We start from the raw sequence: 14,226 nt of genomic DNA, 5'->3' as shown, positions 1-14,226 counted from the left end.
TTGTGTTCCTTTTCATCCTGTAAGTTTCAAACAAAAGTCACTGGATCTAATTATTTAACAGCTTTTTTTTTTCATTTCCACTGCCAGAGCTGAAACCTTTGATTTTTTTCTTCTTTCTTTAATCTGCTTTGAATTTCAAGACAACAGTTGTTTCATTTCCTTTTCCTTTTTGTTTCCTGTTATAAATATTAAAAGTGAATATGTTTAAACATATAAAATGTAAAAATACAAACCATAAAAATATCTGAACAGATGATGCTCTTCAGTCTAATAACAAAATCAAACAAACAGATCAAAACACACACACAAACACACACAAACACTGTACTGGATATTAACTATTTATTCAACTAGTATTTTGTGCAACTTTATACTTCCATTCCACCATTACACTACTATTTTGGAGGCTTATTTATACTCTTTGACTCCACTACATTTATTTACTTGTTACTTTGCCAATTCAGATTCTGAATAGAAAAGATAAACAATTATTTGTAAATCTATTTATTTTATCTGCAATTGCACAGAAATCCTGCAGATACTGATAATAGGAGAAATACTATCTGAACTGATAATCAGCCAGCCTGATCGTCGTTCTATCTTCGCTAACAACATCCACAGTCTGTATGTGTCCATCTGTTCTCTGTTTGTACTTCAGGAGGATGTTTACTTTTATCGCAGCATCCTTGTTTCTTCCACACTCTTTCACACTGTGTCACGCAAATTGGTATTCCATTCAAACAAGGCTTTTAGAAAAGCATAAATCACTTCTTTTAGGTCCTCTGAAAGCGACAAATGTGTTATTTTCACTTCCAGTATTCATGTTTTATTTAATTTGACTCTTCCTAAAAAGTCAGACTTCAGTGTGAAATGTCTCCGCACAGGAACATCTGCCTCTCCTCAAGTTTAAACAACAAACAAACACACAACTGTCTGCAATTACTCCTCTGATTAAAATTCTTCACAATCTTTACAGGCAGTATGACCGAGAAAATAAAATAAAACAATAAAACAAACGTCACCTCCAACGCAACAACAACAACTTGATGGTGTAGAAATGCTTTCAGGCACAATCAGGATACAATCAGCTTCCATATCCATTCGAAATTGTAAAGCTTGCACATTACCCTGTTGTGAGGCCTCAGATGGCAGAAATGTTGACATTAGCCCAGCAGGTACTTGTTTTTGTTTTGTTTTTTTATTTAAAGGCAAATACTCATACTGACTGACAAATGTAAAAGCATATATTGAATAACGCTTTATCAGAAATACAAAAGTTGCCCAAATGCTTTGTAAAGCCATGCCAACAGTGAAAACTAGACTAGACTAAAAATGTAATTTGGGGACATTTTTAGAAGAAATTACCGCATAACTAACAGTAAGGGGAAAGCAAGAGTCTACAGCCATGCTAACATGCTTATTCAGCAGTCAGGATGTTTATCATGTTCACCACTTTAGTTTGTCATGTTAGCATGCTAACATTTGCTAATTAGCAGTAAATATCATAAAATTGGAGGCTATTTGCTAGTGGTCTTACTAAAAAGACAGAGGATCATCAAAGTTATTAAGATTTAAGTCAGCAGTATGGCTAAAAATGTATTTTGGAGGAAATTTATTTGAAAGTAAAAACAAAAAAAATCTTCTAACAATACAGAGGCAGATATTGTCTTTATCTTTGTTTTTTAACACCTCGCACAGACAAGCTTTTTAAATAAGACTGCCTTAAATTTTTTTCTAAAGAACTGAGACAAAGGTATGTACTGACTGGGACGTTTTACAGTGATGAACTTGTTAGCGCTCTCTGGTGGACAACATATGTAATGACAACACTGTTTCAAAATCACCTTCAACAGCATGAGCCACGTTGATGTTTAGATCAGGCTGTGCCGCATCACTTTAAAATATGTGTTCCAAAAAGATCTGCAGTGAGAGTTTAGCTCCCCTTGAATAATTACAGGAAACTAATTTTATCAAATATAGGAGAATGCTTACAGTTGAAATCTGAAATTCAGAGTTGAAGCTGCTCATTATTTTTTATAATACATTCTTGGTTATTAGACTGACTTGTCTGAGAGTGTGTGCATGAATGACCAGAAGCCACAAAGCAAAGCTCCACCTCTCTCTTGATTTTTTCCTTTGACTGTTTGGTGGCTTTTTGCCAAACAGACCACTGAAACACATAAAAAGGTCTTTTGTCCTTTTTAACTTTTTCAGTTTTGTGTGTGTATGTGTGTGTGTGTGTTTGCACACCTCCTCTCATGTTTGTGCGTATCTAAAAAAAAAACAAAAAACAAAAAACCCCAAACAATGGCTGCACAGTGTTGAAGAGCCCAACCCACCCAACTCATGATTTCTCTGATTCTGCTCACTACGCAACTCCATCATATTACTCCAACAGTCAGAGCTGAGTCTTTGAGACTTTGAGGTCTTAATGAGATAGACAGCAATCAAACAAAGAAATGAAGCTGCTTGGCATCCAGACAGATGAGAAGGTAAGCAATAATAACAATAACAATAATCTGTTAAAAGAAAATTATCTGCAGAGCAGACACACTAATACTACTGCTGGTTACTGACGGGAGCGAGCAGCCCTGTCTAATGGACAACAATGATATAAACAAGCTATAAACAAGCATCCTCAAACTCATTTACTAATAACAAATCAATAACCAGTTGCACAAACAAGTAATTATTAAGTTTTATTATCACTCAGAACCAGCCAAACTGACTTAACAGGAAACACACTGGACAAGGAGAACTCTGCTCTGGTTGTATTTACTTCCCACATAGTGTGAAGTACACACATTGTCCTTCATGTGTACATATAGTGTTGTACACACGCCAACGCATTTCAAAATCATGCCTTAACACATGCCAGCAATATCACAGATGCTGAGGCGCAATACTCACAGACAGTCAAATGAGCAGGGTCGGTACACTTGCACTCCTAAGGCCTCCATGTTTGTTTGTTTTTTCCTGAAGGTGCACCACCCGCCCTTGGAGAGCAATGAAAGTCATGCTGGCGGTTCAGCGCTGAAAGTGTGTCACAGGGGGGAGGCTCCAGGGCCTGGCCTGGAATCTCCAATCGCCACACAGAGTCCAAGACAGAGGACCAACCCCGTCCAGTGGAGCAGCAGAGCAGAGGAGAGGGCGAGCACCCACTGGAAACGTACAAACGTCCATCGACATGCTGCTTTAAAACCACACAGATAAGGTTTCACTCTGAGACGTGCGTCGCCACTGTTCAGTTGGTTGAGAAAACCAACAAAGTAACAGCCCTGCTTTCATCTTTGCGACAATGCATTTTTCAGATAATAAGGTTGGCTTTTAAATGGTGTATTTAGCTTAAAGTTAAGCGCCATGCAAAAAAGTTTTTCTGTTACTTCACTTGGATGTTTGAGTGTCTCTGTGCAGACGCTGGATGGCAGAAGCCTGTCTGAACACTCATCTGATGAAGGTGAAAGTTATCTATAAGGAGGACATCTCAGGGCGTAAGGAGAAAATCTTCAGGCAGATCAAATCTTTTCAAATCAGACTGAATACACTCAAACGTGTTTTTTAATCTGACTGTAGCATACATAACACTTACTGCTCAGGTTTAGAGTAATACACACTGATATACAGTGAATATAAAGATACCAACTTAAACACACCGTGAGCACAGCGCTGTTGGTCCATACCATAAAATTTATTGTAAATGCCTCAATCATAAAACGAATTATACTCAAGAAACACCACTGACATCCATGACACCTCATGTAAGTAAACAACCATCCCGCCACCAGGGTCCGCTCTTTCATCTCTTAGCTTAGTGCACTTTCTCTGACATGTGAGTCTGTAATTACTTAATGGGAAAGAAAGTGTGGATGCGCAATGACTTATGCACATCACAGAGCTAAAAAGGGAGCGCAGTGAGACCTCATGTCAGATGGCAGCCAAGAAACTGCAGCACATGAAACACCAACAAGCTGCTTGCAAAGATGCCGTCTCCTTTTGTCAGTCTGACTGCCGTTGCGTCATTCACAGAGCAGATCAGGCCCTCCTGAAACAGTACACAACCTCTCAGCTCAGTGATAACAACCCGATATGACAGCGCATTGACTGACAGCTGACATTATCTCCAGGAGACGGTTATTAGGGAGCAAATAAGAGGAAGCATCTGTATGCTGCAAGTGTAAGTCTGGACCATCACTTACGTTGGCTTTGCACCCAGAGGATGCAGTGTAAACCGATTGTTTTTCAAATAAAAGAGGTCAGAAAGAGAGAGGCAGAGACAAACATAAGAAAATAATTTAAAAAAACAACTGCTATTAAGCAAATGGTTGAAGCAAATAAACTTCTCAAGACAGGAGCTAAAAAACACCTAAGCATCACAAAACAAAACCAATCATACCATGATACAATACCACTGGTCAAAATATAAAACATTCTGCAGCTGACAGGACAAACCCACATTAAACCTTTGAATCTACAGCCAAGACGATTAGTCGATTAGCCAGTTAGATAACCGACAGAAAATTAATTGCAGCATGTTTTTGCAGTTACTGAAAATTAAGTCTTTCTTCTCATCTGTCAAGTTCATCTTTAACTTGGCTTATTGTGTGTTCCTTTTGGCACATCAATAACACAATAACACCAGGGAGGACAACAGAGCGCACAAAAAGCTTCACAAGATGAATCATGAAAAAGTAAACAGATGAACTGATGAACAAAAGATCCACAAGGCCTAATATCTGCACTGGATTAATTGCAGTGTTACCATATGTGTATTATTAACACAATAACAATACTTCATTTTTTAATATCATGGTTGTCATCAATACCAGCATACACTATATGGACAAAAATATTGGGACAACAAGCTCTTTGAATTCAGTTGCGGTAACCTGTTTTTCAAAGGTTGGGATCTGCCCCAGACTTTTGTCCATATCTCAACACCACTAGTCAATAGCAGACTACACTAAGATAAGAGGATGTGTATTCAGTGCTGCAGTCCCTGTTGGTCACCAGCAGAGGCTGAAAAAGATCACATATTACTATTATTATATACAGTATATAATACTCATGAAGCAACATAAAGAAAATTCAAGTTTTAAAAAGGATTTTCCAATGTAGAAACGTTAACTACACATATGTGCTTCAAAAAGCCACATAAGAGGTCCAAAGGCAGCAAATCGATCAAAACTGCAGAGCAAGTCGTCGTCTGTTCGTCTTTTACTCCAGACTCAACACCTGTCTGTGTCACTTAGCTTTCGGGTCAGTCTTAGATCATAGGATGAAACTCTTCGGCCTCTCCGGCATCTCCGTCTGGGACTCCCTGGGGGAACAAGCTGTTCCCAGCACCAACTTTGATGACCCTCAACCTCTGACTCAGCTTTCTGTCCAGATTACGTCGCCTTTCTTCTGAGATGTGAAACACCCAGTACTAAATGTATCAGAACGTATTGAACCTCAGTGCTCTCTACTGACTGATTGTACCTGCAGCAAACTGTCAAATATTGAAACTGTCAACAAATATATGATCTCATCCTGTCTTGTTTTGTCTGCTTTGTCTGTGATCAAATACTCGCTGGCTGGTAGTGTTAATGTCATATTGAATATTTTTAGGCAAAGCTCTTTCATAGATCTTTATGTTTAGAAAGCATTACACAGCATTACCCTTGAAAATTTGGGCTTATGAAATGAAAAAAAAAAGAAAGTTCACATTCAGCAGTAAGTAAAAAGCAAGTGAAAAGCCTCATTCTGTTGCTGGTCCACAAACAATTTGATACCTGAGATATGAATTTATATGAACATTTTGTCAAAATCTAAACATTGGAAAGCATAACTGAGACTTTCCGTCTCAAGCTGACTCTTGCATAAACATTTGTAGGTGATTTGCCAAGTACACTCGCAAAAAAAGATCCCCCGACTCTCAGTTTCAGATACAACACATCCACTGCTAAATTTAAACTGCTTATTTACACTGCATAGAAGACTAGTTTCACCGCCTGTCTCACATCTATATTAGGCACAGAAAGTCTGGCACGTCGTCTGCAGCCGTCAGAGCGCTCTGTCAAGCAGATACGGAGAGGGGAAAGAGAATATATATATATATAAATAAATAATACATCTGCAAAAGCTAAAAAAAATGACACTTCAGGTTTTAAACAGCAGGGGTTAGCCATGACAAGACATCACACAATTCAATAATCAATCAGACTAATTTTATCCATTTTGCGCAACAGTGTCTCACAACTCAGTCAGCGTGACTATTATTGTGTTGGGTCATCCTCATGTGATGGGAAGAGGAAGTGGGATACATGCAATCGAAACAAGCGTTCAGACAACTTCACATATTCCAGAGGAAATAACATGAAATGAAATAACCTGTGATTCTTAAAAGCCAACACTGGGGCTTCACTCATACTGAGACTGACTACTGCTCTCCAAGCAACCACACAACACAGCACAGATTCAGCTCATGCATGTGTAACGGTCTAATGACATTTCACTAATGAAGAAATTAGTTTAAAAAATGCAGAACTGGGTTAAAGGTTAAGGCTGCACAAGATGACAGTTTTGTTTTTATTCTCCCTGAACTTTTTGGTTGAATTTAGAGAAGAGCAGATAAACCGCAAATCTGAAACAAAATGTCAAGAGCCGGAGGGGAAAAAACATAACTGGAATCTACCAAACGTCTGCAAGAAGAGCTCTGTCTAAACACAGTGGTCTACTGTCCTCTGCATGTGTCGATCTGACAATGAAGCTATGTATTACTACCACTAAACAACATCACACCATCTTGAGGACACAAAATACAGATAGACGACTTTGTGTTAATAGATGTATTGTCGTCATCGCGGCCGTCATCGCCATCACAGAGGCAAAGTGATGAGCTTCTAAACATCCTTGTGGTATCACAGCTCAAAAGTGTTTGCTCATGCATTCAAAAAGGAAGCACCAAAACCAAAAATAAAAGCGGTTATATTTTGTCAGTCAATGACTCCTTGATTGAAACCAAAATATTCTGTTACCTATCTGTATTTAGCACATGTTCGGTAACTCAATTTAAAACACGTGCATTGAGTTTTGAGATTATTAAAGCTGGACAGCAGTGTGCCAGTTCATACTCTCAGTTCAACATCTTTGGGAAATACTTTCATTCATTTTCTCACTGAGAAAAGTTAGCTGAGAAGATTGATACCTCTCACACGTCTTGTCAGTTAAATATGAAGCTACAGTCAGCAGCTGGTTAGCTTAGCTTAGCATTAGGACTAGAAAAGTTCGGAAACTGGCCCTGCTCAACCGTGAAACAATCCTCTAAAGCTTTGAACTAACCCATTGTATCTTGTTTGTTTATTTTGTTCTAAAATGGAGTCTCTAAAATGACAAATTGTGGTTTTTTAAGGCAGTCTGTGTGCTGCTGGAAAGAATATTTTGTTGACTTTGGACAGAGCTAGAGCTGCTGTTCTCTCCATTTCCAGACTTTATGCTATGCTAAGCTACCTCGTGGCTCCAGCTTGATATTTAACACGCAGATATGAGACTGGTATCAACCTTCTCATCCAACTCTTGGCAAGACAAACAAAATATGCATACTTCCCAAGTCAATGTCAAGCTGCTCCCGTAACAGACTCATTGGACAGATAGATTTATCACTCATTTGACTGCTCCAACAGCATCTGAATATGACATCATCTACAAACAGACTTACTGTGCAGTATTTTCAGAAAAGGGGTGGAAGGTCTAACCAGACCACACACACTTGACTAAACTCAGGGTTGAGTGTTTTGGAGAGGCCTCGATGTGCTGAAGCTAGAAATAGCTTTCTGACAAGTCACATCTGCAAAGTGTTTGTGTTTGTGTCCCGAGGCACCATAGGAACTGTCAGTATTTCTGTTTGTGTTTATTTACTCTCTGAGCACAGTTTGTTTAGAGCACCTTCCCCCGACAACTGTGTGCACAATTTGTCAAGTCTTAACGTAAAACACGGACAGTTTGATCAAAAGCATTTCTACACCACACTCCAACCATCTTGTTTGAGAGCTGTAAACTTATTAAAGCGTATTTCAGAAAACCTCCACTACAAGAAGCCTCTTTCCACTGCAGATGGATTTTTAGGTTATTTGGCCACTTAAATAAAACAGTTAGACAATATTATCACACGTCATGTGGATTGCAGCATTAGTCCACACACTTTGCCACACTGGAATATTCATAAAATAAAGTCCAGGCCATATTTTTATTTTATTTCATTTTTTGGTAGACCATATAAAGAAAACAAACACACCCATCAGCTTTAGCAGCACGTCAAGCATCAACACAAGTGAGCAGCATCACATCAGACTGACCTGCGTGCTCCTCTCTACGAGCTAATATTTGAAGTTGATGTTGACAAGACAACACCCAAGTGTTGCGTAACTCCATGCCAGCAGGATAACCATAAGGAATGAGAGGCAAGTTGGATCCCACTCCAGAGCTCGGCACCTGGACCAGCTCCAGCGGGGCTACCATCAGTGGAGAAGCCTCATACATGCTGGGACTCTGGACAACAGTCGCAAAGCCTGCAGCCTAATTATCACCTAAACATCAAAACCGCTGCAGCGTGGGAAATAACTGTCCTCGGCTTCACAACTGACCTGTTTTTCAAGGGTTGACTCTTCAATTCGTAATACGTTTTAGGCTCCTCTTGAAACTCCTCTCCAACCTCGAAGTCGGGAACTATTCCCGATTCGGACTGCATGCTTGCAGATGTCAACTTCTGGAAACGTTAAATCCCCCTAATTAAAAGCACACGGACGATATTTGTGCCGCCGTACTTCGCTCAGTACCAACCGCTGTCAACGCGAACCGCTTCTCTCCAGGACCCGGAGCTCTGTAGTCCCCCCACGGCAGAGAGCACAGCGCCGCCGAGGGGCTGCAGGCGGCCGATCAACTACAGCTACCGACATGCACCTCGGCTGTCAATGTCAGCATGCTTTTCATTGGCTGCGGCATCCACGGGGGTGGGGTCGGGTGGAGGAGATTACACAGCCTTGTTTGCGCTGTCAGTGAAACTCAAGAGTCATAAAGTTTTATTTCCTACAACACTAATTGCCACACAATGTGAAGCGCATTTACAGTTAATTTATGAAATGTAAACACTGAGTTTTGGTTTCAAAAAGCCAGCTGGTGCGCGACCTGGAATCCGAAACTGTTTAATTACCTTACCTAAAGACGATGACCTCACTTTATTTACACCTGGCTGTACCACAATAACATATATAAAAATATATATATACATTTATCAGGCAGAAATTCTGTACCATCTGAATTAAGACAGGTGGCGATAAAATTGATTACCTTGTACTATGAAGCTTTTCTTGAACGCACGAATGGATGTTGCATGAGAAGACAAATGAATGGTTAATTATCATAACATTAATATTCATGAGATCAAACTGTGTAAAGTGACAACCAGCCACACGCTAAAGTGTGAATTAGCCCCTGCTGACGGTATGCTCAATCATAAAACCCGAAAGATTTCCATTTCAATATGTTGCATCTCTGTTCAGGATCTTAATCAATCGTCTAGCAGCTCGACTCACTCCTGCATTTCTAAATAAATAAACCACTAAATCACACCTGAGAAGCGCTTATTATTTTTAATTGCATTTCTCGTCGTATTATCTCAACAGTTCAACCTGCAAACTGTGAAATCATGCAGGTGTTGCAGCCATGTCAGGCAGTGACAAACCTGGTGGAGACTCTGTCGACCCTCATGTTTCCCTCCGTTTATTGTGCGCACACACAGGCTGAGCTCAGTGTGCTGCTCGTCTCCCCCATCGGACCCACACTGCTCTCCGCTCACCGGTTTGCTCGCCTTAGTGAACTCCTATCCGCCACTGGGGGGCAGTATAAAGATAGAAAAGCGAGTGCAGTGGGTCCACCGGAGGAGGGGGGGGGGCTTCTATTACAAAATGTAAATTGAAGTTCAATATTTGCATTCGCCTCATCCTGCTGAACTGGTTTAAGTCTGCTTTTCACCAATTCAAACATCATGCAAATGTGCTTCTGCTGGAAAGCACAGACTCCAAAACTAAAAATAAAGCTTCAAATGTAAGTAAGAATAGAGTCTGAATTTGTACAAGACTTTTTTTTTTTTTTTTTGGTCACAAGAGCTTGGGGTCATATGAAAATCAAACTCGCTGACAGTCACAACGATGATGCAAGACCTGCAAGGTGTCACATGCAGTCAAAGAGGACTGAGCCTGATACACAACAGACTGCACAACACATATTATTCTGGATGCTGTTGTAGAGGTGACTAGCAACACTGATTACCCAGTGCCTCCAGCTGAGTGAGACACCCCAGAGTGTGTAGACTACAATGTAGACTACAATGCCCTTTGTGACTCCTCAAGTGGATATAGTGTACAAATATTTAATACTTCTGTTCAAATCATTCTGTCTTTGAATTACAGTTTGGGTGAAACTCACAAGCATTTCGTCCTGATTTTGAAACAATATGTTATTCTGTGAAACAAAGTCAAACAAGCAGAATTGGACTTGGATACACACAAAGATCCCTGAGTCAGCGGCAATGCAAAACTGGACTCAGTGTGGCTGGAAAACGGCCACATCTCAAACCTCACACACAGGGCTGTCATGCTTCACTGTTAGTATCATTTTCTATATTTCTGCTGGGTTATTTCCTCAAATTAAAAAATGGTGGCTACGACCTGTCAAAATCCACTCTGGCTCTTTTAAGGCTTACCTTAGTTACAGACAGTCATCTGAAGTTTTGGATGCCTTTGGCAAATTGTTTTGTACGACAAACAATACATGTGTTTTTTAAGTTCAAACATGCTTGTCATGTCTAACGCTGGGTCGAACTAACCATATTGTCAATCGAGTAAGCAACCCATCCATAAGAATAACACCGAAAGCCCCACCTGCTGTCTTGGGTTTGGTCGAGGATCCAGTGGTTTTCCACCCATGAGCACTGAGGTAGTTAAGTTAAGTTAATGCATTATTGTCTCAGTGCTTTATTGACCTGTATGACCTTCCTGGGCAGCTTGTAAAAAAATCCTGCCCCACAGACACAATACTGAATGCTGCACTACTGATTCAAACATGTTCCTGGAACAGTCAGGAACCAGTGAGAAAAATCCCCAGAAATTCAACAGGTTATATATGTGATAACTGATCGATTTCCTCATGTGCATGGAGCCAATCCATCATCCAACATTCAGCCATAACAATACGCACGAAGGCTGCAACACACAAATGCAGTCTTTTGAAGACTGACAGCAAATGTCCGGCGGCATACTGGCCATGTGCCGCCATGAGATAACACGTGGACATAATTACAAAGGCTAATACATCATTGTTTACACAGTGTGGTGCAGGTTTAACGAGCAGTCACGGCCAGTTAAAAACACAGAGCATGAACTGAAATGTAGGGCAACAATAGCAGGGAAATATCTCAGCTCAGGTGTGAACAGACAGTCCTCTCTTTACCTTTTGTTTTTGTTTCCACTCGCAGCTCTTCATGGGTGACAGCCGTCAGCCAATCATGTGAGACTTGCAGCCGTTTGCCACAGAGCTTCCGGGAGTCAAAACAAGATCCTGAAATATGATCCAAAAGTGTGCAGGTTTTCTATTACATTTGTTAAGTTTCGGATTGCAGAAGCAGACCCGAAAGGTGACAAATTCACGACCACGACTAGAAAGTAAATTGGTCCACGCTACTTGAAGTGAACACAGGGGTGAGTCACTGAAATTATGAGCGTGTTTTTTTTTCCTGTAACCTGGTGAGATTACATGTGGTCTGTGAGTTCAGTTGTCCTTGATTTATAATTAAAAAAAATTAATTAATAAATGTAGAATGAAATTATGATAATTTCAGATATTGTTCGAGGAATGTTGAACCAGAAAATCTTATATGCTTCTTAAAAATGTCACTTACATTATGAATCCATTCCAAAACCAGACACAGTTACATGGTTCCTTCGAGCATTGCTGCTCGATGAAGGGTCTCGTCTTTGTTGCTACATCAAAACATATAACTTCTTAATCTCACATGCCACAGCATGTCTGTCTTTGTTTTGGTCAAGTATATGAAATTACGTTTCCATTTATTGCTCAAAATAATTTTAGAATCTGGGTACAAAACACTCATGCTGAAAATATGTCTGTTTGAGACCACAGAGGAAGTGACTTGTAGTTTATGTTTTTGTTCATCTCTTGCAGTTTCTCATCTTGTTTATGCGTGATGTGAGTGCATTTGTGTAAAGCATTTGGCAAGCGTCATTTGACTGACAATTATGCATAAAAAATACATATACACATCTCGCCTACAGTACTTAGGATATAAATTTGGATATATATTTTTTTTATTGTACAAAACAAGGAAGACTAATGATTGCAGAGTACTTTTACAACTGTGGATCATGAAGATGTTTACAACAACCCACAGATGCAGATTTATAATAAAATGTGCACAGAAATAAAGAGCAATCTGAAGTATTAAATTTACATTCTAGCCAACTTTAAGTATATACTGTAAAATGTTCAATAAATATTTATATTGCTGGATCTGGTAAGAGTTTACAGGCCAGTTATTACAATAATAATAATAATAATAATAATAATAATAGATTCAGCCCAATTCCTTGCATATATTAATGTACTGGTGACAGAATTAAATTTCTAATGAGGCTAACGAGGGTAACGAGGGAATCCCACTCTTTTGTTTATGAGAGAATCTTCATGAGGAGACTGACTGGACAGATGGTTTTGGGGGTGGTGGGGGGGATCTTAATGAGATACTTATTCATGTCTGATGTCAGAAATCCAAGAGCAAAAGGGGGTGGGGAAGCCTTCGCTCTGCTGCTGGGCTGCACAGCTTACTGTAGGCTGTGAGTACACAAAACACTTCCTTGATTTGTCCTAATGACGATGTTTTATGATGTCTAAATATTTATTATTAGAATTAAATGTTGTTAAATGTTTTGGGGAACTTTTAACAAGGCTACAGTGTGTGTGTGTGTGTGTTTCACTGGAAAACTACCAGCTGAGTAACAGTGAAGACAGTAATGAATATTTCAGGGGCTCCATCACTCCTCATTACAAATGAATATCACATGTGAAACCCATACCAATAATCAGGTTTGGCAGCGTTGCGCCTTTTGAATCGCACATGTCAAGCACGCTAACTGATGTGTAAAGAGACATAAAGTTAATAACTGGCTACTGGTGTTTGAATTTTCTCAGCGTTTGTAAGAGACAGTCGACTGAATCTGTTCCTGCTACCGAACAACAAATTTTCTTCTGCAAATATCGCTGAGTGTTCATTTTGACCCACATTTCAATGTAGGTCGACTGCAGGTTAAGCTGCAAAGTCCTTTCAGTGAGGCGTTGGTCATTAAATATGCTGAAAACAGACCTGAAAGCACAGGACATACAGCAAGCAATTTCAATAGTCACAGAGTGTCAGTCTACATTATGTACACATTGTGATAAAACCAAAGACATCAGTGGTTACCATGACTGTGTCTTGTCAGTTGTCTCGGGTACCAAAATACATCCACGACAACTCACTTTTTTCATCACTTCAATCCTACAGGTCAATGGACCTGAGGGGGGGAAAAAATCCTTTGTGCAAACACAGTGCATTCAGCCGGGCTAAAACAGAACATGTTAACTGGATTGTCTGGAATTCGCTTTAGTTGTATTTACAGACTGAAAAGGCAGCAGTGTCATTATATGTATCGAGAAGAAAGGTGTTAAAATAGTACACAAGGATACAGTAAAACGTACCACTTTCTTAATGTACTTACAGTTATTGAACAAGACAGGAGAGGAAAGGTCACTTTGTGCTACACCTGAACATAAAGACCAGTGAAAAACACTTTTATGTATACACTCATATAGGCTGCAGTATTTCAAAAATCCAGTGAAAAAGTTTGAGGAACAACTAAGCCGATTATTTTTGATGGCAGGTCTACAACACAAATCTGCAAAAAATGTTTCGATTTGTTTCTGGACTCCTCCGCTCTGCATTCCCCAAAGTTTTGTTTCCTTTCTTGTACTGTGAGAACACACATAAAGTATTTTACTGACACCCTTGTATACACTACCTGACTGTACAGTACCTGACATTTGTTGACTATACTGTACATTTTTAACTTGGACCCCAGGAAGAGTTGCTGTTGTGCTGGTAACCACCAATAAGCATCTGAGTAAACAATAAACGGATGC

At 39.7% G+C, this 14,226-nt stretch overlaps 1 protein-coding gene across 6 annotated transcripts in view; it reads right to left on the bottom strand.

Annotated features, from left to right (window-relative positions):
- Positions 1–9,807, bottom strand: part of LOC124063366 (microphthalmia-associated transcription factor-like) — a 28,670-nt gene extending 18,863 nt beyond the window's left edge. For 2 of the 6 annotated variants that reach the window (XM_046396960.1, XM_046396961.1), the window contains exon 1: positions 8,622–9,180. In XM_046396960.1, coding sequence (XP_046252916.1) covers positions 8,622–8,725 — 104 coding nt within the window. In that variant the 5' untranslated portion in view covers positions 8,726–9,180. Of the gene's footprint in view, positions 1–2,910; positions 3,614–8,621; positions 9,181–9,718 lie in introns of those variants that run through there. The other 4 variants (XM_046396958.1, XM_046396959.1, XM_046396963.1 and 1 more) reach the window with 3 other exon arrangements.
- Positions 9,808–14,226: the final 4,419 nt, after the last annotated feature.

Source organism: Scatophagus argus, chromosome 8, assembly GCF_020382885.2.
Source record: "Scatophagus argus isolate fScaArg1 chromosome 8, fScaArg1.pri, whole genome shotgun sequence".
Taxonomy (NCBI): domain Eukaryota; kingdom Metazoa; phylum Chordata; class Actinopteri; family Scatophagidae; genus Scatophagus; species Scatophagus argus.
The sequence above is the reverse complement of the archived record's forward strand: the minus strand, read 5'-3'. Positions and strand labels throughout refer to the sequence as shown.